General features: G+C 40.4%; 1 protein-coding gene and 2 long non-coding RNA genes across 3 annotated transcripts; 2 read left to right on the forward strand and 1 right to left on the reverse strand.

Annotated features, from left to right (window-relative positions):
- Positions 1-27,401, reverse strand: LOC143102499 (guanylate-binding protein 1-like). Its single transcript, XM_076266531.1, has 10 exons — positions 27,209-27,401; positions 16,521-16,598; positions 10,386-10,435; positions 10,044-10,153; positions 9,640-9,848; positions 8,681-8,923; positions 6,441-6,721; positions 5,526-5,738; positions 4,482-4,584; positions 1-377 (listed from the first exon to the last, which is right to left on the reverse strand). The coding sequence occupies exons 1-10, from the start codon at positions 27,399-27,401 to the stop codon at positions 1-3; spliced, it is 1,857 nt and encodes a 618-aa protein (XP_076122646.1).
- Positions 14,612-15,626, forward strand: LOC143126054 (uncharacterized). Its single transcript, XR_012987374.1, has 3 exons — positions 14,612-14,743; positions 14,988-15,097; positions 15,224-15,626. It is a non-coding gene; the product is annotated as an uncharacterized LOC143126054 (long non-coding RNA).
- LOC143122611 (uncharacterized) lies at positions 18,618-22,746 on the forward strand. The gene is made up of 5 exons (XR_012986744.1): positions 18,618-19,255; positions 20,085-20,171; positions 20,247-20,396; positions 20,638-20,714; positions 21,486-22,746. It is a non-coding gene; the product is annotated as an uncharacterized LOC143122611 (long non-coding RNA).
- Positions 27,402-27,595: the final 194 nt, after the last annotated feature.

The raw sequence follows: 27,595 nt of genomic DNA on the forward strand, positions 1-27,595 counted from the left end.
TTAAGGCCGGAGATAGTACAGGATGGAGGAGAGGATGTTTGAGCCGATCTTGGCCACAGGAATGATGAAATTCTTGAAGAACTTCGCGTCTGCCAACTTGTTCTTCTTCCTCTTGAGCTGCTCGATCTCCTGACTCATGATCTCGGCCTTGTCCTTGAAGCCCTTCTCCATCATCTGCTGCTCCTTCAGCTTGCTCTCCAGGGCGCGGTCCAGCTCCTCACGCTGGAGGCGTCTCTCCTCCTCCATCTTCTCCTCCATGCGTCTCAAGCGCTCTTCCTGGTTGCGTTTCTCGTCCTCCAGGGCGCGCTGCAGGTCCTCTTGATGCTGAGCCGCCACCTTGGCCTGCTGCTCCTGAACCGCCGCCTGCTCACGGGCCTCTGAGGATGGAGGGAGAGGGGTGATGTGGGGGTTCACGGTGTCCAGTTTTTGGGTTTTTGGGTCAGAAGGTTTTGATTGGGGGGGTCGGTGCATTAGTCCACATCATGAGAGGTGATGTCCACAGAGTTGCATCACAGAAGTCCCATCAGGTCCAGAAATATAAGGGGGAGAGGGGGGTAGGGGTGGGAGAAAAGAAAAGTTCATATGAGAGAGGTGTTTTGGGGAGACTGTCCCATTGGTTTCTTAAGTGTTTTGGATGGATGTGTGTGTGTGTCTGTGTGTGAGTAACACAGAGATGACTGGTGAAGAATATTACTGTATGGGACCAAAAAAAACAAATTGATAATGGACACTGACATTATCTACATCTACTTTCTAGTCCCTAGCAGCTCCCTGTACTTAATACTTTCAAGCTTCCAAAAAAGAACAAGTAGTTTTGATGACATTTGTTGGCATTTCCATAGTGACAGTGGACAACAACAGGGCTCTATCATCATCAGTGAAGAAATGTAAAAATCACAATTATTAATGTCGCTGGCAAATTCCAAAGTCAGATAGGCCCATTAAATGGCAACTTAGTCAAATCAGCATGCAACCAGAGGATTGAGGTATTTGATCATTCTTATTGGCTCTTGAGGCACAGATAGCTCTGATTGGCTGAAACAGACCATGTTTGGCATGTTTGCAGACTAGAGGTGTGAATCTTCACTGATCTCCCGATTCGATTCGATCAGAATTATCATGTCTGTGATTTGATTCGATTCAATATATCGATGCATCATGATGCGTCAAATACATTTTTTCTATTAAAGCCATTTAGGACATTTGACTTGACAGCATGCATTAGAGGGGAACTTGGCGCCTATTTCAACATAATAAACCCATTTAGAAATCATTTGGATGGTTAAATGACCTATTCCAGTGAAAAAGGTGACTTTCCCCGCTGCCCCTAGCGTCCCCAAGCGGAAAACCAACCTTGCAATGTTTCTTACCTTGTAACATCCATATTGTTCTGCCAGACTTATGCTAACCGTTTCGCTAGCTTGTAAACAAATCCATGTGCTTTATCATTACCAGTTTAAAATAGCATAATGCACAATTTCTCCAGCAGAGGGGGAAATATAGCTAATCCTGCCAAGTTTCCCTTTAACACTTTGCATATTGCATTTTTTGTTCCCAATGCGTGGAGTGCCAAATATTGCGTTTTTAGATTTTTTTTTTTAATTACAAAAATACACACTCTAACACCCCTTATATGCAATTTTGGGAATTCTATGATGAAAAGAACTGAAATGACGATCGAAAACTCATGAAAATGCACAATCTGGACATTTTATCTGGACATTTTATCATAACTCGGCTTTTGATAGTTGCCGCTTTGGGTCAAATCAGTGAAGCATGCATGTCAGGTCAAAACCAGGCCATTTATTTTTGTGGGTTTATCACTAGGTGACAGTCTCGCCAGGTCTCACTAGGTCACTTCCCGGGAAACTTTACAGGCAACACTTCTCAGGTGCCGAAGGGGAAAATGAAAAAGTTGAACGCTATATCTCCATTTCTAGAAAAAAAAATTCTAGCTACTCTCAGTGACGCGAGAGAACTGGTCAGAAGTTATTAGGGAAGGAGTTTAAATTAATTTGTGCGTAGTGCCGTTGTCATTCATTTATTTAACATGCTGTACAACATAAATAAATGCATTCATAGTCTAGTGAAGTCAGATATGAGCATACAAAGACGCTTAACTCATGTTAAGCCTATGGTAGATGCGCACTAAATACAAATGCGCAATTTGATGCAGGCAAAAGTATCGACTGTTACTAACGAAGGTATTATAGCAATATTATAAACGTGGCGACAGAATAGCCTAGAACTTGGGTAGACCTAGCGTTTAGTAGCCTATGTACTTGCGGTGATAGCCAAAACTAATGTGAATCGCGGACTATCCTACTACCAAAGAAAGTAAAGGAGATTATTTGTACCTGCGTTAGCCAAATAAACAACAGGACTGCACCCTTCACAAACCGTAAAAATGAAGCTTATTAGTTTTACAGTTGAGTACAGTTGGCAGTCAGTCCACATAGTCCATGAGCCACAGGGGGTCGTCACATAATGATTCAAAATATGTATGCCAACATCAAACACCACATATGCATCAGTAATAATGAGGTTTGGATTATTTTCTGGGCTCTTATGAGTGGTTTAACAAAAAAAAGCCAAAAGGCGGAATTTCCTTTTTTCAAATCAGAGGTCAACTTTGAAGGCCTGTGCAGCCACAAAGCTACAAGATCCAACTTGCTATCATACCATTTTATACTCCAGAGATATGTAGCTTTCAGAAAAATATAGTGAGAATTTGCCCCCCCCAAGTGGTAGTGACATGCCCCTTTTTGGGCCTGTGGCTCATGGACTAACACAAACAATTCTGGTTTCTCTGCACTAGCCATTTTCGTCGCAGCCTATTCTGTCTGTTTGTATAGCCTACAGCGCGCAAGCTTTGGTCAATTTCTGTAAGAAAAACAGTGCCACCTATAGGCCTAGGATATGAAGTACATGTTGAGTCGTGTTGAGATGGATCCGTTTGGACGCAAATATTCTTGATACGGTTCCAGGGAAGACGGAGGAAAAAAACATTGGTTTGGTACGTGTGGACTAGCCCTTAGCCAACACATCTTTACAATTTCATGCCACTCTTTTCATTCCTTCCTATACCTTTAACTTTCAGAGGTTCATATGAACACATGAACACACACACACACTCTGCTTTACTTTGAGGTCGGCTACGGCAGCGGTTCTAGGAGCTCCGGTGACCGGTGTAGCCTACTTTTAGTTATCTTTGTGCATGGTGTTGTAGTGGCGGCGTAAGTTGAAATCGTTCAAGGCTGATTTCGTTTCTAAGCATAGCCTACTAAACACATAAGTTGACTTTGAGTTCTGTGATAAGATCAGCTGTTTCCCATCTTCCCTGAAAGGTACAAATGTATTGACTGAGTTGTCTTTATAAACCACTCATAGCGCTCTGTATCTTTTCTTCGCTGGTTGTAATGAAGAAAGCATTAATTATTTTATATAGGAAGTGCCCCTATCAGTGGACCATATCATTACAATAAGGATCCGGTTCAGGTGTGGTAAAAACCATGTGAAATGTAACCAGCATTTTAATGACATTTCAAAATTGATTCGTGGGCCCCACTGAGTCAGAACGAGGGCCGCATGCTTGTTGAGATTTTTTTCTTCCCATTGCTCTGCATATGTTGTCTCCTTCATTGATCCAATTGGTTTCAGTTCTATCCAATTGACCTGTCGCTAAGCTCCGCCCCCCATTGTTACCGTGTGAAAACTCGGACAAACAAACCAGACTTGATCACAAATAGCCTACATTGTGGACAATGGCAGCTGACAGTATATGAAAGTAGGCTTTGAGGACGTTTTGGTTGATAACGGATTTACTTTCCTCCAGAAGCTATCAAAAGGGACCTAATTATGTTATGGAGGGGTGTATTCAAAACTTTAGAATACATACAAGGTGACAAGCTGTTGTGCCGAGTAGGCGTGCAAATCACCGTGCAAAAACCACTGACGTTAATGCTAGCTAGCTAGCTAGTGGAAGATTGATACTAAGATATGTTAGGTTACGTTAATATTTGATGTAGATGCCTACATTACGTCAAGCTTTTGCAAACGCGAGAGACATCCTGTAGGCTACAGTAGGCTACTGTTGATGAAAATATAGCTTCTCGGGGTAGCGGCTATCAGTATTACACGTCCCCCATGCAAAACGTTTGACCATGTTTATCCGCCGGGGTTTTTTGAGTTAATAAACTCCATAAATAACCATTAATTTGTCATTTTATGCCTCCTCCCTGTTGTTTCCTATGGAGTTGTCCGAGCTGATGTCCGAGTCCTGTTGAGGCTGGACTGTCATTGGCTCATCAGCGTTGTAAGGGTGGCGCTTAACGACAGGTCAATTGCGTCCAGAGACAATTTGAACAGTGTCAGATGATGACACCCATTGGAAAAGGAAGGTGAATGAACCTTGTCCAGACCCAATCTCAATTTCAATTGAGATAAAGCCTGGTGCTAACCAGGCAAGGTGGACATCTTACCAGCCAATTTTTTGTCGGCCTCGGTGAGTCTCTCGTCTGCCATCAGGATGGAGTTGGCTTCTGCGTTCTTCTGCTGGAGAAACTCCTTCAACATCTCCTCCCCCTGGGGACAAAACAAACAAAAAACAGACAAGCCTTTAAGCAAATTTGATTTTCTGGAAAAAGATCCCATTGACAACAGTTTCTGATCTTCACAAATATGTAAGGGCAGAGAATTCTTTCTCGAGTCAATGCATTGAGAAGTCTCTATGCTCAAATAAAGATGTGTTCGGGCCAAGGAAATCATTTGGGCAGATGATGACCAACAGTGAAGCAGTCATCTACGTCACCAGAACGCACTTGAGTTAAACTGCTGGAGAAGCGAGATAATCAGATTATTCTATCACATCTGATTTACAAGATATTGACAGTAATAACTTTAAAATACTAACAAGAAACAGCGATTAAGGGTACATTCAGACTAAGCTGCCGGTGTCCATTTTATTGTATTTGGTGTTGGCCTCCATTTTATGTTTGCTGCCAACACAACGACACAAAACTGGGCCGTAGCAAAGGTGACAGAAAACTGGTCAAGTGACTCGTCTTAGTGTCTGAGCCAAAGATTATAGAGCACTCTGCTCTAAGATCTTTTGTCTGAGCATAGGGAATTGTTTGACATGATGACTTCACAACTTTAGCCAACGCCAATTTTCTCTACTGCGACATTTAGTAACCACAGGTAACATTAGGTGCTTTGTCTATCACAAAAAGACGATTCCGACTACTTGGAACGAAAACGATGACAAACTGAAAAAGTGGTCTGCACAACTTGTTTTGTCAGAAAAAAGATGCTTAGTCTGAACCTACCCTATTGCGTTTGTAATCTTCAGATTTTTCTGGACGGCGGTCAATTCGGGCTGGCTTTCAGGCTAGGTTGAGTGAATAATCAAATTCAGAAGGTATGTTACCAGTGTAATCTGATTACATATGGACTGATTAAAGATAATATTTGTGTAACCTGATTAAATGTAATCAGTTACCCAACCCTGTGTATATGACACTAACCTTCGTGCCCTTCTTGTCATGCTGCCGGTACTTGGCCACCATGGCGTCTCGGTCGCGGCAGTAGATATCGTACCCGCCTGGCTTGGCATAGCTGCCCTGCTGAATGTTGGCAGCCATAGGCGCATACAGATCAGAGAGAAGCTTTTGGCACAGCTTCTCAGAGGTGTCCATGTTCTCATTGATTAGCTGTTTATAGAGTTTTCCCATTTTCTCCTGTCAAAGTGGGAGCCACAACATACACTTTCAATCAGTCAACATGACTAATTGAATACATACAGCCAATGGCAACCAGAACGTAAAACAGTAGTTTTAAAAACACTTACCAACGTATCTAGATACATGGGCACAATTTGATACAAGAAAAGAAAAATGTTCATAAACAATGATGTGTAGCCAAACTTAGTGACAACACACATATGGTCTACCTGGCTGAGCTGCTTGTTTATGTAGCCTATATTTAAGCGTAAGCTATTTATTCACTTCCTATAGGCCCATTTCCTATTTCCCTTTTTTGCAGGCCTACTGTAGGCCTACTTTTTTTAATGATATCGATCTGTCTGAGATATTTTCTGTCCACCTGTCTGGTGAGCCAAAGACAAATGTCCACTATGGTGTAGGCTAGCTAGCCTACAAATAAGTTAGAATTGTAGGGATGGAGAATGCTTTTCAAGTGGCCTATATTAGCACTTTGAGTCCCTTTTCTGATTTATTTTGGATGAACTAGAATGGTAGACACCGACATTTTGACGATTGGTCCTGTCTCAACCTTTTTGAGTCGTTTTGAATCGCCTTTACTGCTTCAGAGTGGCTGCCTATGGGCATGCACAAACATGTCCTAGAAACAACCCTTTACCCTTGTTTTCAAAACTGTGCAACTAACCTGCAAAGAAGAGTGTTGTAGGCCAAAACACTTACCTGCAGCTGTGTCATGTACTTCCCCTCCATGTCCTTGAAGGAATGTTTCAGGAACTCCTGCGTTGCCATGGTAGAGAGGCGTTGGTGTTCCGCCGAGAGAGGTCCGAGATCAATCGGGAAGATCTTCTTCAGGTTCTCCATGCCCTGCACAAAGAGCTGGAACGCTTCGTTCACAGCCGACTGGTTCTCGATCACTGCCATGGCAACCACTGCATTCTCCAGACAGGGAACCTTGCCACTGTTGATGATGTCCACATAGATCTTCACAAGATGGCTGAACCCTACAGACAATGCGCAAACCACACATCTAGATCTCAAATCCAAGATGCAAAATCACAAATCAGGGTAGCCTATAAGTAAAATTAGAACATTGATTTCACATTATTGTAAACAGTAGTATGATAACATTTTAAAGGTTGTGTTGGGATAGGTTAGGTCACATGGTAGGGATAGCACTGAATTACAGGCCGGGCTTCAGTGATGTCACTACCTGAGGCTAAATAGGCTAAATTGTACACCTGTTCTGGGTCTTTGGGCTCACAATTATTTCAGGCCTTTGGGAAAAACTGGTGGCCTGTGTTTCCCCTCGGAGAGCGTTTGCCCGTGAGCAGGCAAACTTGGACCATTTATCGTTTGTTTTGGATTTTAAAGTATATTTTTGGGCTTTTTTATGCCTTTAATTATAGGACAGTGGAGAGTGACAGGAAGTGAATGGGAGAGAGAGCAGGGGTGGGATCCGGAAAGGACCACGGGGCGGGAATCGAACCCGGGTCGCCGGCGTACAGTGCAGGTGCCCCAGCCAGTTGCGCCACAGCTGGGGCCTGTTTTGGATTTTAAACCACCACACCACAAAAACTGATCATCTCAACCGAACCGACGCTTGGGCTATTCTTGAGGTGCATCGAGAGCTACACCAGGTCAGTGAGAGCCACAAGTAAGTGGAGCTCTGCCAAAGCTAACACGCACACGTTGCATTCACATGGTAGCAAGCACGCCGGAAGCACCGGTGCAGGGAGGCACTCCCAAGCCTGGATGAAATCTACTCAAGCCGTCTCCTCCAACGGGCCATAAAAATACAGTGATTCACCCAGGTCACTCTCTTTTCACCAGACTCCCGTCTGGCAGACTCAGTGTAATACAAGCCCGGACAAACAGACTCAAAACACAGCTTCTTTCCTATGGTAGTGAAGGGACTGCTGAACCATGAACATACTGCAATCTTGCACTTTAATCTGTTGTTGTTTGTTGTTACTGATTTTATACAGATTTTTATTAGGGCTGTCAAAATAACTGATTAATTTTGATTAATTAATTTGAGAAAAAATAACTGATTAAAAAAATTAGTGCAGATTAATCGATTCCGTATGACCTTTGACCCTGAGCCATTCTAGTCAGTAAAAACAGAGACTTTCTAATGTGGAGACACAGCACTCAAAAAATACTCCATAGAAATGCTTTGTCTATACATATCCCACCCCTTCCTCGGCAAAACGTCGACATGTGAATACATTGAGCCAATCATGTGGTGTGATGTGAATACATTGAGCCAATCATATGGTGTGTTGTGAAGACACTGTGCCAATCATGTGTTGTGATCTCGCCGCTGGAGCAAGATTGGTGTCGTGAAGCCTTGCGCACGCACATTTCGGCCGAAATGGATGCCCGACGAGTGCCCAAAAAGTGTTGTCAAATGGCCGCCGAGTGGAGTGACTTGCCTAAAAGGACTTTGGTGCTACCACCAACCACTCAAAACCAAAATAAATAGTCAACCAATCACCGACGAGATGCGCGTTTAGGAGAGGGACGGAGTAGCAAGCTAGCTCTCTGTTTTTTTTTTAACATCAACAGAAGTGACATCACCCACAATCACTGATACAACCTTTAAGCTCTGAGTGTAAATTTGCTAATATAAATAGATCTTCACTAGATGGCTGACCTGTGCAGACCATGAGCGAAAGGTAAGAGGCTGAGGTCACTCAATCTAGATCTCAAATCCAATGAAAATATTCAGGGAAACTAGAAAATTGCTTTCACATACAGTAGTGCAATTTCCAACGATTAGACCTGGCTTATACGTTGATTTTGCAAAATTTCTTCAGCTATGAGGTTAACACACGGGGACAGTTAATATGGTATAAATATGTTTTGTTTTTGTTTTTTTTTTCTTGCACTGTCCTGCGGCTTATACACAATTCAGCTAATACCCAGGAAACAATACAAAGAAAGACTCTGTGACTCACGGCTGCCGGTGACCCTATGACCTCCCTTCACAGTCTTCACACGGCTCTCTGCAAATATGTAGCTGCAGAAACGGTCAGCCACTTTCAGGAAGTCCGGGTCCAGGTTGGCCTCAGCCATGGAATCCAGGTGCGTCATATTCTTCGCCTCCGTCGGGAACGGGAAGGTGAAGCACTTCCGGGTTGGGAAGAAGTTCCGGATGCACTCCCTTGGTAGGTTGTAGTTCACCACCTTAGCACTCAAACCTGTGGATCCAGATCCAGATTGAGATCCAGACTGAAACTGAAGCTAATTACTCTCAACTTGTTTAAAATGTAAGCTTTTAATTAGTGTGCAATATATTTCTATATATAATTTCAAACTAACACAGGAAGTGTAAGGCTATGTGAAACAACATGCTGCACCTGAAAATAATTAGCCTGGAGGCCAGCCAAACTTAGCCCCGCCCACAAAATGTAAGGTTGGGAATTCGGTCTGGAATTGCTCCATTGAGTAGCAACTACGCCCGAACCAGAGCAGTTTGGAGTCAAGGAACGATTTTGTTCAGAGCTGAAAATGCAACTGTGTTTGACAGAGGACAGATGTAGGATTCTAGTGACAAAATATTAGCTTCCAGTATGGTACGATGTCTTTGTAAGTGACATTTAATTAAAAAGTGTTTCATTCCCAGTTCTTCATAACAAAAACACTGTTGCTATAAGTTAAACATTTAGATTTTGCATCTGTTGTAGAAGATATTGCCTGTGCAATAACCAGAAAACAATGTTAAGGCATTTGTGAAGAAGAACCACCCATGTATCGGTTGAAACACACATCATAATCATCCAATTGAGCAGTATTAGACTCAAATTCTGACTAGAAATGAATATGGCTATGTCAGGCTAAAAAAGAATAGTAATAATTGTAATTCCTTTTGTCAACAAAAAGAAGGTAGCCTACATTTCGTCATTCAACAACAGACCTTTCTTAAGCTGCAGGGCAAAGTCCAGGTATTCGTCCTCACTCACATCGCGACCATCAATCTTCCTCTCCAGAGTGAAGTCTCGAACAGCCCACACAAAGCTGGGGAAGAAGCGGACAAACTCACACTCCTCCGGCATCTCATCGTCGTCCTGTTCACTGGCCCCTCCGGACTTTACCTGGATCTGTTCGGTCAGCTCCGCCACGTAACTGTGATCGGCTGAGGAAAAGTAGCTGTAGTATTGCATTTAGCTTTAATGATTAAATGGTTCTAGCCTGCATAAAAGGTCAAAAACAATGACCCTTCTGGGTAGTATTTTGTGTGTGTGTGTATGTGTGTGTATGCGCATGTCTGTGTGTGTGTGTGTTGGGGGGGTGTTAGCCGTGTGTGAGATGGAAGGATACTGGAGTTTCTCTATGGCCTGGTTGTCAATGGTGCCTCTGCTGTTGTAGACCATAGTACTACTGAGCAACACGCCCAGGCAGAAGACCCAGGCGTCATTCTTTGAGTCGCCCTGTGGAACGAGATTGTCAAGATGACATTTTAATGAGGTTACAGGTGGTGCATTTGTGACAGCTGGCAGACAATTGTGCATTGTTATTGTATCCTGTCTCATGTTGTGTACACAGACTTGGTTGTTGGTTAGCCTCTGTGGGAAATGCCCTTGCTACACTGCATAACCTGTGCACATCTGAAATTACAGAATGTAAATAGTGCAACACTGTCCTCAATGTAACTGTCCTCACCTTGTCGACATCACCAAGTCCTTCAGTGTCTAGCAGCACCAGTGTGTGTCCTAAAACAGAATTAACCCCATTGTCACAGCATTCTGCTTCCTGTGTTCCACATGGTAATCATAGTGACAACAATGACAATGATTCACCAGTAACATTCCGTGATTTGGGAAAAGCCTTTAAAATTCCTGGCAGAAAGCGATGCATAAGTTGTATAAATGCTTGTATTTTCAGGTCAACACTTAAAAAGTATTTCAAATATTATCCAGTTATCAATGGAGTGTTGAATTCACTAGCTTTTCCCTTACACTTGTGAGTTTTGCAAAGGACTTTTACGCACTTTTCACAGATCACAAAAGTGACGTTGAGTTAGCGGTAGTGGTAGCAGTAGAGAGCAGAAGCTATCAGGCAAGTGTTATTTAAATAAACTCCTGGTTTAGGCTACTTATAAACTTTCAAATGCCTTGTTTTATGAGTACAGACCATTTTTCTACTACTGTAGAAGTTTGGTAATATTCCGGACATTATTAGTGGGGTAATTTACGAGATACACTTTTGGTTCCAAAAGTGCTAACGCTAAGCCATTGTGCTGATACATAGACTGATAGCGCGTACTCAACCAATATTCGACCAAGGGAAAAAAGCTTCTGGGGGTGTGTTTGGCTCGCAGTCATTGTGCAAATGACCCTAGGGTGAAATTCACTATAAACCATTGCTTTAACAGAAAATAATGCACGGTCAAGGTTGTAATATGGCCCCGACGCGCAGGGTTTAAACCTTGTAAGTATGGTTCTGAGTGAATTTGGAGTTAATTTGTATTAACTTTGGTTAATGCACGTTCTTAATTACACAGGAAAATGGGAAATTCAACCAAGCAGTGGAATAAATTAATTTAATTACCACTGAAAACAAAATTAGGCCTACTGTCAATTGCAACGGGGTTTGTGCTTCTGATTTAAGTCTTTCATATCACTTTGCGAGTAGTCCGGTCACTTCTTGCAATGGAACTTCATTTAAAAGGGAAAGCAGACGGTTGATCAGCTATGTTGTAAAGAATGTTTGATTCAAGTTCAGCGTGTGTTGCGAACAATTTGTTTCTGCAAAAGCCACAATGAAACGGTAACAATTAGTCCCTGGCGCGTCGGGGTCCTGTTTGCCCTGTCGGGACTTACTTTCCGATAATGACCGGCATTCTATAGGCCTACATTATCCCTTACGTAATGGATACACAAGCCAGTACTAACAAATAGCATGATTTAGTACTTAACATATATCTCCTTATTCTTAATATTGACAAATTGTCATGTACTTTTTTAAAGCCTAATAAACATTAAAAGTTGTATGTTACAGTTTTTCTCAATTGTTTACACACTATTACTGGTATTTGAGACACAATGACCACAACATGTAACTCGTGCACCAACCCCCTGAACCAATTCTGCTAAACTACAAGCACAATTCCACAATTTACATTCAAATTGCAGTTCTAAAACACACGTTTTTCAAAACACTACACACATTTCTCTGCATTTGGCACAATTTTCATGAAGAAAATGTCTTCTTTTCACAAGGAACACACTGCCATTCAAATTCTAAGGTTAATTGCCCTACTATGCACACTGACTCATCACATGGGCAAACACCTGTCACACAGTTTTACAATGAGCAATCAGGGGCCGTATTCACAAAGAATTTTAAGGCTAAAAGTAGCTCCTAACTGGCGAATTTAGGAGCAACTCCTACAAATAATGGGCGTGTCACTCTTAACTTTAGGACTCCTAATTTTTTTCACTAAAAGTAATTCACAAAGCATTTTAGACCTAAAAGTAGCACCTAAGTCTGGGACAGCTTAAAAGAAGTCGAGAGGACTCCTAACTCACTAAGACCTATTCACAAACCCTTTTTGTGGCATTTCACGTCGCGATGTTTTGAAATGCGTATGCGGCTACAGGAGCTTCCAATCGCGAGGGAACAATTTTGCATTGTAGGCAAAAAAGGGATGCAATAATGCCACCAACAACAACCAAAACTACTCATTGTCAACATTTAAATTAAATGTAACGTTTGATTGTGAATCAAATTAAAATGTTCTCCTCTTTGCAAACGTAGGCATAGGCTGTGGTGACAGGTTAATTTAATAATGTTGCAAAGATACTGCATCAATCTAGCCTGGGTGTTCCCATGCTGCCTTGCACGACGTTTGATTCACGCTGCTAAGGCAGCCTGGAGACCATGGAGCAAATTTTCGCCTGAGATAGGGGACCAATCACAGAACAATGGGAAAGCAAGACGATGATGAGCTATGCACAGACGCATTTGATAGACATCCGTGGCACCCAATAAACGGATCTGGGCATTTTTTTCAAATACGAGAAAATGAACGTTTGGTTCCCAGACCACGTCTCATTGAGAAGTGGTGGCGCTAGCCAGGCTAGCGTCAATCTGCATGTTTGATTAGGCTACTAGGCTATTTGTTTTGCCTTACTCTTTATTCATTTAGGCTAGGCCTTTTTATTCAGTTCAGTTTATTCATCATCTTCCGTCCTTCGCACTACCTGTGTAGCGCACGCATTCTCAGACCTGTCACCTGTCACTCATCATCGTAAGGGAGGTGTTTAGAATCATTCCCGCGTTACAATCATCAATACAATCAGCCAATCAAGGTGGTCACTTCAGTCAAACTCATGCATGAGTAATGACGTCATCCATAGCAACGAAGGCTCACTCTTAGTTTAGGAGTTGTCATTTTTCCTTACTAAAAGTAGGTCTGAAAGGCTTTGTGAATAACTTTTAAGAGAAAACTCCTAGCTAAAATCTTTTACTCCTAGTGGTAAGATAAAAGGCTTTGTGAATACGGCCCCAGAGCTTTAGCATAATGCTTGTGATGTGGATGAGGTGCTGTGGTCAAACCAACAGAAGAGAAAATGCAGCATAGTTTTTTTTTTTTTACTGTAAATGTATACAGTAAATTCTTCTGTTTTATATGTAGCCCACTGTATGTTTGTGTTGGTTGGGATGTACACTGTGTACGTTGTTTTTGTGGGAAAAATAAACTAGATTTATTACCGTGTATTTGTGTGTTCTGTGTATAAAAACATAAACACACTTATGAACGTACTGTCTGTAGTAAGTGTAACACTGAACAAAAAAAAGGCCTAAGTCATGATGAATGGAGAAGAAGTGTTTTCCATTAATCATAGTGTTTTACACTGAGCACGTCAGTGTTCAACTGGTTCTTATAAATGTCTATTCATGATGGTTTTTTGATTTGTGTGTAGAGGTCTGAAAGTATGAGGCATGCTTTCAGAAAATATGTGTAAACAGTCAAGAAAAAATATTATACATAGATGGATACACTCTCAAAAATAGGGGTACGGTTGGGGTACACTTTTGTTCTTTTAGGTACAACTTTTGACCCTGTACCTTAAAGGGAACAAAATTGAGCCCCTAAAGTACTAATATGTACCGCTCCTGGATCATTAATGTACCTTTTCGCAAAGGGACCATATTTGTACCTAACGGTACAAAAAGTACATGGCCTGTCACTCAAAAGTTGTTGGGGGAGGAGATTCGGGACGGGAGCAACCGTTATTTTTCCCCTTAACTTTGTTCATTTCACACACCAAGAAATGGAGCAACTTTCAGTGAGGAGCTTGGTGTGAGAAAACACATGTGCAGGATGGAATAATCTTTGTGGAAGAGGAGGCAAAGCTATTCAGAGGTAAGGTGTAGTTGCAATTTATCGAAATTCGGTTTGTAAATTGTAAATAGCCTACTGTTACAGTAACTTGGCTTAAAGGCTAATATTAGCATTCGCTAGCAATATTCGCTAGCTAACTAGGTTAGCTATGAATTCAGATATTTTTAAATGGAGTTCAAACTCCTTCAATAATGCATGTGTATCCATGTCAATGTTAAGTTTTTGTGGAAGCCAACTTTCACTAGCAATCATTATCCTAACTAGCTTAGCCCATAGATATATGCGCATATCCTAGCACTGTTAGCCATACATAGCTGCTACTTGCTAACTTCCCTGAAAGGCTGGTTTAATATCAACGGTAGTGCAGGTGAAAGAAGCCTGGTATGTGCATACATGCAGTAAGCATGATCACTCTCAACACCGTCATTTTGTTTAGGTGAAAATGAATTAGTTGAGTTGCCTATGTTCACCAAAACATCCTGTTTGTCATTGCTTATCTAGTTAGAAGCTAGAGGGAGCAACAGAACCATTCTATAATGTTATAAAGTTACTCAGAGCTTGATAATGGTCTAATGTAAATCTAACGTTAATCCTTCTCACAGATACCCATCAAGGCAGAATATGACCACTTGGAAGTAAGCTTACCTTTCCTAAAGGATCTAATGGCTACGTAAGTTACCCAACTTGGTGTTTTTTTTGTAATGGTATTTTTCTTATTGATGTTACATATAGAAAAGTACAAATACATATAGAAAAGTATTGCATAATAAATTATGCAAATTATAATAATACAGACAACTTTTAGTCCAATAGCAATTTATATATTGGTTAAGATTATCTTTGTGCTATTTCATTGTTGTGTCATTTTGTTTAATTATATTATTCTATTGCATGGCATTTGTCTCTCAAACTAGTGGATTAGGCAGCTTTCTTCATGAAGATAGAGTGAAAAGGAGTAAGGAGAAGTTTGGGAGAGTCAGCCGGTCCATGGAACTTGTAATGACTCAGCGCTGATCTATGCCAGGTGAGCAGATTGATATAGTTACATACATGTATTAGACAAGGTATTTTACACAATCTGTCTGAGGCTATTTATTTGTGTGGTTGAAAAAAATCTTATTCTGAGGTTTGTGCATTTTGCTTCCAACAGATGTAAAACCCCTGCTGTCATTGGTGAGGCTACCACTGCTATTGAAAATATGTGAACGTCCTGTAGATCAAGTAAGGTTCCAGTCTAAGTCAAAGTGGATATATGCAGAGGAACAGAAGTTGAAGAGGGGGAAAACAGCAGCCTCCACTGCTGTTGACCTTTACTTGGCACACTCTCCTGAAGAATATGTTGGATTTCTGCCAGTTTTTGAAATTGAACTTTGGTGCCTTTTGAGACTCTTGCCTTTTTAATGGCTCGCCTCATGATTGGAAGGATTGGAGTGTATTTTCTGATTAATTGATTTATTGGTGAGGTAATGAACATTGTAACAATATATTGTACATTTTTACAGGCTTGCTAATATTTCCCAAAGGCTTGCACATTGTTTTCTGAGATACTACTCTAAAATGTCGCTATATGACTCATTACATCACACATATCGTTCACTCAATTCTATGGTGTATGCACTGTGAATGAGATCTAAGATCAAAGCTACTAAGTTACTGCAAGGACTTTGTTAATTTTGCAACGTGTAATGGTTATGGCAAGCAGATACTGTATTTTCATCACTTATACACGAGTATTAACATGAACTTGAAAGCATACAAGGTTTGTTGAAGTAATTACTAACTCAAATATTGGTATTTTATAGATCATATAAAAGTGTTATTAGTGCTATCGTGCAAATTAATATATTTTTTTCCTTCTGCGTATAAACACAATGTGGCTACTCAGGCAAAATATTGTAAACCAAAGTGTTTTATTATTTACACTTACATTAAGAGTCATAACATGTTTTATGTGAATATGTATATTGATATGGATATAAGATACTTTGATGTTTTGATATGAATGTGTTTTTAATATGAACATGTTAACATTTATTGTACCTGTATTCATGTGAAGTATTGTGTGTTATATCCCCCCAGAATAAACATTTAAATGTACTTACTGGTTGTGCATATATTTTAGTTATACCACCTTAAATTTTCACTGGGGTTGTACCCTTGAAGTACAGAATAGTACCTTTTAAGGGTACTATGTGATAATGATTTATACAGGTACATTTTAGTCATTGCAGGTACACAAGTGTACCTTGATGGGTACAGATGGCTAGGGTACACAAATGTACCTGCATTCATGGGTACAGTATTGTACTTCAAAAGGGTACTGCCCCAGCGACAAGCATTTGTACCGACTTAGGTACACACTGGTACTTCCATTTCTTAGAGTGTACATGGATAGATAAATAAACAAAAAAAAACAAATGAATGAATAAAGTAATCAATTTGCCCACCTTTTTTCATGGGATGAGGCACACACCACATCCAGATGCCTTTGGTCTTCGACTCGATGGTGCTGCCCAGGGCGAAGCCTGAATGAAATAATTTACATGATCACTTTTACTGTGACTGTTATCAGGAACTTAGAAAGAGTCCCGCACACTGACCATTCAATCAATTATTTTTTATTAGAAATTACAACGTTTTGGTCTTCTGATGGTCTTCTTTTCATGGTGACCTGATGACGGTCTAAGACTGAAACGTAGCAATTTCTAATAAAAAAATAATTGATTGCGGAATGGTCAGTGCGCAGACTCATTCTGAGTTCCTGATCTGTGAGCTTTGGTCATATCCTATGCTCCTGCCCGACAAAAGAGGTTGTGTTGTGCTTTATTTCAGGTAAGGGTATGTGCACTGTACAGTATGTGCACTGTAGGTCTCGGGTCTACACATACTGGGCAATATGGCCTAAAATATGCTTTTCACATAAAACCCGATTTACAATTTTTACCCCTCTACAAACTACAAATGACAAAAGATTTTTCAAAAATGGATTTGTTTTGTTTTCATTTTCATCTTCCCTCTGGAAATGTATTTAGTAGTAGTCCTAATAATCCTTTGGTAGTAACAGACAAGTTGGGGGGTGTAGTGCAGATATTAGGCCCTTGCATTAGCAGTATAATTAGTTGATAAATTAGGCCTAAGCCTCTATGCGTATGGATGACCTCACTAATGAGCTCCATTACTTTTGACATCACATCCTGCTTATGTTTGCTGGATCAGCGGACCAACGGATGACCACATCTGCTGGATCAATTTGAACTCATGAAAAGACGAAAATGGATGACCTCAGGAGTCTGTTGTCAATCAAACTATTTTTTGGTCCCCTCCCCTTTTTTCCCCAGTGTGTGTGGGAGGATGTATTTGAGTGGGCAGGTATTTATGTGACTTAGACTTTGGGTGGACACACATGCGTCAGCTGTCTGACTTTTACATAAGACAGCCATTACTCATGACACATAGCTCTTTATCACTATGACCTCACAACTCTGCTCTCTCTCTCTCTCTCTCTCTCTCTCTCTTCAACTGCATTAGTGCAGTCACATTTTTACTGTAGGATAGGTCATAATCTTATCTAGTAACCTTTCCCCAGGACTTTCCCAGAAGCTACTGAGAGTGTTAGAGATAGAGGTGCACATACAGTAGATGTACCTACTTAATGCAGTACTACAGAGTTTTGGTCTAAAACTTGCCAACTCAACAAAGAACCTTGTTGGCACTTCTGGACGTCTTTTGGCGATATGGCAATGTGGTGCTACTGTATTATTATTTTTTTCCATTTACATACTAACTTTCTTACATACTAACTTGCTTACATACTAACTTTCTTACATACTAACTTGCTTACTTACTAACTTGCTTACATACTAACTTGCTTACTAACTAACTTGCTTACATACTAACTTGCTTACATACTAACTTGCTTACATACTAACTTACTTACATACTAACTTACTTACTTACTAACTTTCCCCCCTAGAGATTCGCATGGTTTTATTTCAGTTAGCCTAATAGCTGGTTTGATTTGCATTGAGAGATAATCTTATAGAAAGTATGCCAATAATCAATACAAAGTTCAACTGCATTAGTGTAGTCACATTTTTACTGTAGGATGGGCCATATGGTAAGCCATAATCTTATCTAGTGATCTTTCCCCAGGACTTTCCCAGAAGTTACTGAGAGTGTCAGCGATAAAGGTGCACATAGATGTACCTACTTAAAGCAGCACTACAGAGTTTTGGTCTAACCTTGTCAACTCAACAAAAAGCCTTGTTGGCACTTCTGGAAGCTTGCTAACATACTAACTCTGACGTCTTTTGGCGATATGGCAATGTGGTACTATGATTTTTTTTTCATTAACATACTAACTTGTTACATACTAACTTATTTTCCAGTGAGGCAAAATGTAGTGAGCGAAGCTACAGGCTACTTTATGAGCTACTATACATTTAAAGGAGAAATCCGGCAATTTTTCATCTGTTCCTTGAGGTCAACGAGTACTGTCTAACTAGAAAAGTAATTTGCTCACTACATTTTGCACATCACTACACAGTAAAATCCCAAGAGTTAAAATGACAGAGTAGACTGTTATTGACTCTAATAGAGTTACATTTACTACAGTTAGAGTAAAATGTACTCTAGCATATTAGTTAAAAAACAGAGTTAAAATCACAAGAGTTAATCAACCACCTCATTTTCTCATTTGGACGCCATTTTAGACATTTCTTGGGAGATGTTTGCCTAATTATTATTTGGATATTATTCATAAAAAATCAAGTGTTTTCTTCTGGTTTATTCCAAAGTCATTCGGTAGCTTTAAGATTTTTTTCTGGACTAGGCTACTAAAAAATTACTTGCAAGTTTGTAGGCTAGCATGTGCTACAGTAAAATAGGCAAATACTGCTAAGCTATCTATAAACGGAGTCTCTGTTATCAAGCCTATAGCTGTTCACAAAGAATAGTCAAAGCGAACAAACATTATAATAATACTAATAATTATAAGTACTGTATGTTTGTTACATGCAAGTGTGTAAGGGCTCAGACAAATTACTAACTGGCGGAACGTGCCCTCTGGCATTTCACGTCAGAGACGAACGTTAGTAGCCTATCACCCACTTCCTTCCATTTGAGAGAATGCAGCGACGCGACGGAGCCTGGTTAGAAGAATCTCTCTGAAGTGTAGTTGAAGGTGAGTAGATGTTCATCTAAAATACACTTACTAGAGATTTATTTCACATGTTCCGTAGTATGCCTCGAAAATGATAAACAATAAGCGGTGACGCGCAAGAGGAGTGTAACTTAACGTAAATGTATGGTCAAGATATCATTCTGAAATGTGTTGACCTTCAGGGGCTAACGTTAACGTTAAGTTAACTGCTAACGAAGGTTGAAAGTTAACATGAACGTTAACGTTACCTCTGTGTAACATGAGGTACATGTCAATTCGTGCTCCCGTATTGTACAATGCTATAAGTTTTTTTTTATCATGTTAATATTTACTCAACCAAATATGATACCAGTATAATCGTCTTTCATGGTCAACATTGACTTGGTTAGCAGCTAGCCTATCAGCCAACGTAGCTCTCATTGGCAGCTTAGCATAATGCAAATCAGATATCAAATGAAGGCTATGGTTAGCTTAATGAGGTAACAGTTACTGTTGTTAGCTACTTAACATTAACAGTCATTAATAGGGCAAATTAGCTTAAAGTTCATGCTCTACCAAAAAGCTTGTTTCACGTAAAACAGGCATCCATAAGCATGAATTTGGCCTTCACAAGTTGGTTATTTCAAAACTAGCTGCATTAATTGACTATCAAGGACGTGTTGATTGCTGAATGTGCATCATTGATAGCATAGAAGACACGTGTTCAGTGCAAAGTGCCAACAGGTGCACGTGCCACATTTACTAGTTTAGTCAGTGTCACTGAGATAGTTGTTACCTGTTTTTTTTTTTAAGAAACTGTTTTAAAAGTAGTGTTGATTTTGTCTGAATGTTTGATTTTATGTTTTCTCAGGATGTTGGTGAAAGTTAAATACCAGGCAGACCAGATACATTAAAATGGTGGAAACTGATGCCACTCTAGAGGATTTATTTAACCAAGGTACTGATTTATTCAATTGTTGCATTGTTTAAGTCTATTGTCAGTTTTTTTTGTAATGTTCTGTTTTTATTTTAGTGTTCATGAAATTTGATATTTAAGCCAAACACCAAGCTGGGCTAAAATGTATGATGAGTTTGGTACAGAAGATTGACAACTATGTGTCTGAAGATGTGGTGAAGGATCCAAAATGTGGTGTATTAAAGCTGAAGCCTGCAGAAGATGATGGTGAGTTGTAATATGGAATGTAGTTAAAACTTGGTACAAGTTTTGTGAATATATCAACAGCGGTTGCAACACATTGTTTTGATGGAATTCCACTCTGTGGGGTTTGTGGATGTTGATTATGTCCGTCTTTGAGCCTATTTAGTGTTTAAAAATCTCAGCCATCAAAGACTACATGACATACAGCCGTCACAGGTACTGGACATGACTATATAACTGATTTATTCTGTCCTCTGCTTTGTAGTAGATGCATTATGTGATTCAGATGACACCACTGCCTTGTTTCCAAATAAGCCCAAGGGAGATGATGGGGTAGAGCAAGTAAGTGGCATTTTTTCCCTTGTTAAATATTGGTAAAATCTTTATGCTGCCCATTAACACAAAGGTAACCTAAACTGAAACCCACACTGAGGTATTTTTTTTTCTTCAAAAAAATTCCACACACTCAGATCTGTGCAAAATGATCTTTCTATTCTAGATTTCGGTCATAGACCCTCTTCAGGAATCCTGAAAAAGGCCCATGACCGAAAGCTATATAAAAAGATAATTTTCCACAGATGTGAGTGTGTGGATTTGTCATGCTGTGCTTGACTTTTGACTTTAAATCCCAGCATCTCCACCACCAGATGAACAGTATTATTTGTCTCTTTTAAATGATTGAACTTGAAATGAAACCATTTCATAAGTATTTCTGCATACAAATTGTAATGAATCTGTTTAAGATCAAATACATTGTTTACAGTGCACTGAATTTCACATTGATCTCCATTTCTCAAGGTCACCGAGAACTGTCGGTACAGGGGGGAAAAAACAAAACAAAAAAACAATCGGATTCACTTAGCTCGAAATGCAGCAAGGAAGCTACTGTGCTACACTCTAGGGGCATGTTCCTGAGCCCTAATGTTCATGACCCCAGAGTGTAGCGCTGTAGCTGCACAGTCGCTTTAGCTGCTGGCTTTAGCAACTCGAGCTATGTAAAACCGATTGTTTTCGTTTTACATACTCGGTGACCCAATAAATGGAGATCTTTTTGGAAAATCGCTGGATTTCCTCTTAATGCTGGAACTCACCCTACTTTACACTGTTTTATAGGAACATTTCTATGATCCAGCCAGCGGAGCAGGGTACCTGGCCTGACGCATTAAAACAATTCAGAGGAAAGCCTCAGGAACCACAAAGTCCAGCACACAATGAACATAATGGAGGACCAGCTTCTGAAGATGTGCCCGAGCCAATCCTGAATGAAGAACAGCTGAGAGAGGCGGTATCTCTAATGAAGCATTCTTCTGATGAAGAAGTTGTGCGGCTGAAGGTGAACGTTTGATTATCGTCAGAAAAAATGGTCCATGACCCTCAATCACCTCATATGCTTGCAACATTCTCTCGATTCGTGGATGTAATGGATCAGATTGAGCAAGACTGTGTTACTGTTTGGTGAGATTTCAGCGAACCTTCTTGAGAGGTAGTCAACTATGTTCAAAGAGAAGACTATTAAACAGAGTAAAGGTCTTTCTTCCTCCAGCATCGAACTGCAAAAAAGGATCCAGGTAGCAGAATCACCACATGGGCTGTGTCCCGGTAGAACACTCAGGTTAAAGTGTGGTGAGACTGGGTGTTTCAGGGACATTTTCTGGCTTTTAGAAAACATTTGGAAATGTTACATGAGTATAGCGTTAATAATGTTCATGTTTTGGAAAATAACTGTAGTGAACACAGAAGTAATGATTTGGCGGTAGATTTTGATACAGTGGTTCCTGTTATGCATTCTGCTGTACATGAGATACAGGTTAAGGAAACTATTCAGTTTTTTGAGTGATAAGCAAAGTGTTGAGGAAATGAATCATACTTTAAGTCATCTTGAAAATCTCTTCTAGGCCCCATCCATTGGATCATGCCTTAGGTATGAGCTACACCAGGCGCGTAACTGAAGCGTTCCGTTCGCGACGCGTAAAATTCATTTTAAATGAATGGTCTATTTTTTTCGAACGTACGCGCCGCTATCACGTCTGGTGTAGCTACCTCCATTGATTATAGTGGCAGCTAATTGTTGCAACAGACGCTATGCGAACGTAACGCTTCAGTTACGCGCCTGGTGTAGCTTCACTGTTAGAATGTGTAGACTTAAACATGTCGGTGATGCTAGAATGTTTCAGTACAGGCTGTAGAGTGAGTAAAATTGGTATGTAAGCTAATGTATCACTAACAACAACTTGATATTATGTTCTAGTGGCTTTGTTCCATTTGATGCCAAATGTGTTGTACATGCATTTACCAAAGGAAAAAAAAATGAAACTTTTTATATTGTATATTGATACATTAACTTAATATTTTGTAATAAATATATTTTCAATAATTTGTCTGTATGTCCTTCAGATTTTGTAGAGCTTGATAAAGACAAGCAAAATGGTGACTCTAGCAAGAGTAGCTGGGAATAAACTCTGAATAGAGATAAACTAAGATTACCCAATTAAGAGTTAAGATGACTCTGGAAAGAGTTGTTGGCTTATAGAGTAGATTTTTCTTTACTCCCTGTGGAGTTTATCTTGGTGATTTTTCAACTCTCTGTAGAGTAAATTTAACTCTGAAAAATGTGCTCTAGGAGAAGAGTCAAATTTACTCTCTGTGGGGTGGGACCAATGGGTCTCTATGACAGAGTCAGAATCGACTCTATTAGAGTTGAAAACAACTCTGACAATTTTACTGTGTAGTGTTTCCCTAGTGTTTCCTGAGTTCCCAGTACCCGGAACACACAGATGCATAGCGTACAGCCCGGATGGCTGGTGAGAATGGTACATGCATTTATCTGACCTTCATATGATCATAAACCATCAACATTAATTTGAAGATGATTCCAAAGCCAGTTACTTGAACAAATAAAATCAAGCTGGTTATATCTACTGGTGATATCAACACTGTATTGTACTCATAACTTCAACAACAAGCTGTAATTAAACGGCCATAGCTGTTTCTAGTTGGTTTTGTGTGTGTGTGTGTGTGTGTGTGTGAGGCAGAAAAGTAAACAATCAAGTAAACTATACTTGAATTGCTGAAGGTTGTGCTACATTGTAAAATTAGCATGCAGAGACTTTCTAATGAGGAGACACAGCACTCAAAAAATCCTCCATAGAAATGCATGGGGTTAGTTTGTAACGCATATGGCAGTTGTCTACACATATCCCACCCCTTCGGCGGCAAAACGTCAACATGTGAACATACACATTGAGCCAATCATGTGGTGTGTTGTGAAGACATTGTGCCAATCATGTATTGTGATCTCACCGCTGGAGCAAGGTTGGTGTTGTGAAGCCTTACGCACGCACATATCTGCCCGATAAGTCCCCAAAAAGTGTTGCAATATGGCCACCGAGTTGAGAGACTTGCCTACTGCAAACCGACTGCACTTGCAATACCTATTCCAGATTAGTCATTCAATACACTTGTTTAACACTTTGAATGCCACGCTGTTTTCGGAAGCTTTGGCCCAGAGTGCCAGCAATCAAGATCATTGTTGACGTTTTTTGTAGAGCCACAGCATATTCTATGTTTTAGCTATGGACACCAGGGATGCAAACGGCGCGCCTTTTGGCGGATGCCGCCTTTTTCACGGCTGTCTGGGGGACTTGTGTGAATCGTGCAGATCCAATGAGTTTTTTTTTTTTTTTTTTTGGGGGGGGGGGGGTTGAAGTGTCTGATTAGAATTTCATCAAAGTTAATTCTGTTTTAAAATGACTAAATAAACACATAGCCTACCGTTACAGTCCATGAAACATAGGAAGTGTAAGACAACACTAAATCAAAAAGCTGCGCACGTAAACATCCCATTGGCTGCGCACCATTATCTGACTGCTAAGGGGCTGCACTTCACTGCAAGGATTTAACGTTACATCCATCAGTCCGGGATCCAGTAATTTTGTGTCGCGCCTGGTCTTTTTTGGAAGAAAAGTAAGGTTAACCATATTTGATGTCTTCTGGTGCAAACCATAGAATCACGTCGCGAATGCAGCATAAAAACTACACCTCCCATCAACGTTAGCAGTTTCGCGTTGTGACTCGCTAGTAGTCGCTTCTATCAAATCCAAGAGCGCGCAGAAAAAGCAGAAAGTTAGACTAGCCAGCCAAGATGCAAAGATTGAAGAAATTAGTGCTTCTATCCACCGAATTCATCGGATATAGGAGGAACAGGATAAGATTCTGAGAATGCAGTGAGAGATGGAAAGGTAACCTAACATGCCTTAAGCCCAGTTGACGTATTGGCTGCGATGTGCAAAATATAGCTGTAGCGAACAGGCACAAAAGTAGCCTCCAGTAATACTCTCTCCCATTTTATTCAAAGGTAGAACGCTACTGACAACTCCAGGCTTCCACGCATGCTTGTTTGTTTACACCGAATACAAGCTGAAGTGCAAAACGAAAGTAGGCCTAACGTTTGCCTACTGCCCCCATCAATGCAGATATTTCAAATAAAAAATAAAAGGATAAAAAAATATACATCCTTGATAGCCTATGTTGGGTTTTGTGGAAGAGAAAATGGACTGTTTTAGTAGTAGTATTAGGCAATATGCAGTCAGATAGGTCACCATGGGCATATTTGGATTAGCTACAGATGGATTCACAAATAAATAAATTAGCCTACATTTGACAGGATACTTGATATACAGGCTAAATGCAAATATGGCAATGTATTATATTATTTTACATTAACAAAATGTAGGAAAATAGAACAGACTGAAAATAAAGTATACTGATCTTTAAAATCCTGTTTCCTGTAGCCTAAATGTTGTCAGTCATTCTTAATATTTCCAATTGGTGCACTGGCATGATTAACTGTTAGCTGGAGTGTAATGTTAGATTATGTGTAAGTTAAGTACAGAACTGACTGCGCCCAAATGTTTGTCTGTGCTCCTACATTTTTTAACTTGGACGCACAAGTGCTCCTGGAAAAAAAATGTGAGTGTAGAGCCCTGCCTACCACATAAGGGCGAGAAACTGATGTGTGGGCTTATCCTAACAGACAGACCGCACTACGGTTGATACATTTTAACTGTATATTTTCGTGCAGAAGAACGTTATTTTGGGGCGCATTGAGAAAGGGGGCAGAGTGAAGTGAACTATTTTGCACTCTGTTATGATACTGTCAGGTCTAGGGTAACACTATGGCTAATATATGCAACTTTTCATTTGCAGAATGAGAGAATTTGATGAGAGTGAGGCACTAACAGTTAAGAAAGTGGACGAGGGTTGTAAAACAAAGTGGAACTGGTCTTGGTTACAGCAGGGATGGATTACTGCACGGGCCTACCGGGGCCAGGGGGCCCTGAAGCCCAAGCCTTTGCATGGAATCATTGCCTCAATATCAACAAATCAGGATGTAGCCTATGAATCTGATTGAATTTAGTATTGGCTATCCCCAAAATGCACCAGAATACAGGAAATCACATCAGAAAAATTAAAAATGTTCTGGGGGAGGACCCCCAAACCCCCCCTCCCACATATATGGCAATAAGTGGGGGGCCCTTAATACATCTGGGCCCAGGGGCCCGAAAGTTCATAATCCGCCCATGGGTTACAGGTTGAAACGGAGATTGAGGTCAAGACAGCCAAACACAAATTCAAAATGTCAGACTTTTTAAAAAAAAAAATGAAAAAAAGGGACATGCCCAATTTTCCAGCGTTGTCTAAGTATTCTTTACTTTTGAGAATTTCCAAGGAACTGGGACAGTGTATTTTCATATAAAGAACATTTTTGTGTGAATAGGGTGAGCCCTGGATGGCAGAGGTGGTGGCAAAATGTAATTATATGATATTTCCTGCGGGGGCGTGGGCTTCGATAATCTCACTCCTTTTTGACCATACCTCTGTTTGCATCCCTGGGACACATACTATGGCTCGTTTGAAAGATGAGACTTTAAGCTCTCAGTGGGTAAAACCCATTTATTTCTACATGCTTCTGTTCCTGAGAAATCCCAAGCTAACCAGTAGCTAGTTTTAATCAAAATCGCTGTTTTTTTCTAGAAATGGAGATAAGCGTCTTTGATGAAATATGAAGTGTTACCTGTAAAGTTTCCGGGAAGTGACCTAGCGAGACCTGACGAGACTGCCACCTAGTGATAAACTCATGGAAATGGCCTGGTTTTGACCTGACGTGCGTCTCTGATTCGACCCAAAGCAGCAACCGTCGTTTTAAGATTAAATGTCCAGATTGCGCGTTTTCATGAGTTTTCGATCGTCATCTATTTCAGTTCTATTCATCATAGAGTTCCCAAAATCGCACATAAGGTGTGTTAGAGTGTCTATTTTCGTGTATTGTGTTCTTGGCACTCAATGTGTTAATAAACACACAACATACTTTTCTTGTAATGACCAAGTTAGGTAGGAATTGTCATTATTGTAAGTGTACTACACTAAGTAAGCATTTGTTTGCACAATTTGCAATTCCTATTCCAGATTAGTCTGTAATTTCAAGGCAATCGGTCCGGTCCGGTCCGCCTGGAGACACTAGGCGCAGCGGGGAAAGTCACCATTTTCACCGGAACAGGTCATTTAAACATCCAAATGATTTCGGGTTTATTACGTTGCAATAGTTGCCAAGTTCCCCTTTAAATGACCATGTTTACTTTTCCACCTCAACATTAAATTGCATTAAATTGAGTTATACTAACATTTTAAGTAAGGATAGCTATTCGATTTTACAGTGTATGCATGCTTGTGGCTTACGTTTTGTGTGTGTGTGTGTGTATGTGTGTGTTTGTGTGAATGTATGTGAGTGTAATTTGTGTGTGTGTGTGTGTTTGCATGTATGTTTTGCAGTAGCTTACCTGGCTGCTGCTGGGCCAGCCGGTTCATGAGGTAGGACTTGCCGGTGCGGTAGAGCCCCACCACGGCCACCACCACCACGGGCTGCTGGATCCTCCGCAGGAGGTTGAGGGCCGACTCCACCGTCTGCAGGCCCTGGTCTGTGTTCTCAATCAGGCACACAGGCGCTGGCATGGGGGGTGGACCGCCGGACATGGCTGGCTCTGAGATGGCTGGACAACCTAAAAAAAAAAAAAAATCTCCTTAAATAGGTCTTAGATATATAAGAGAAATAAAATAAAAGGCACAAATGTATCTGAATAATCTTCACCATAATATTACTCATTGTGGACTGTTGGACATGGATGGGTCAAAGATGATTGGAAAACCTACACTGTTTAAAAATAAAT

This window comes from Alosa pseudoharengus, unplaced genomic scaffold (assembly GCF_046254945.1).
Source record: "Alosa pseudoharengus isolate Yale_2024_CS ecotype anadromous, Long Island Sound unplaced genomic scaffold, YU_APseudo_1.1 YU_APseudo_1.1_scf_1, whole genome shotgun sequence".
NCBI classification, from domain to species: Eukaryota; Metazoa; Chordata; class Actinopteri; order Clupeiformes; family Clupeidae; genus Alosa; species Alosa pseudoharengus.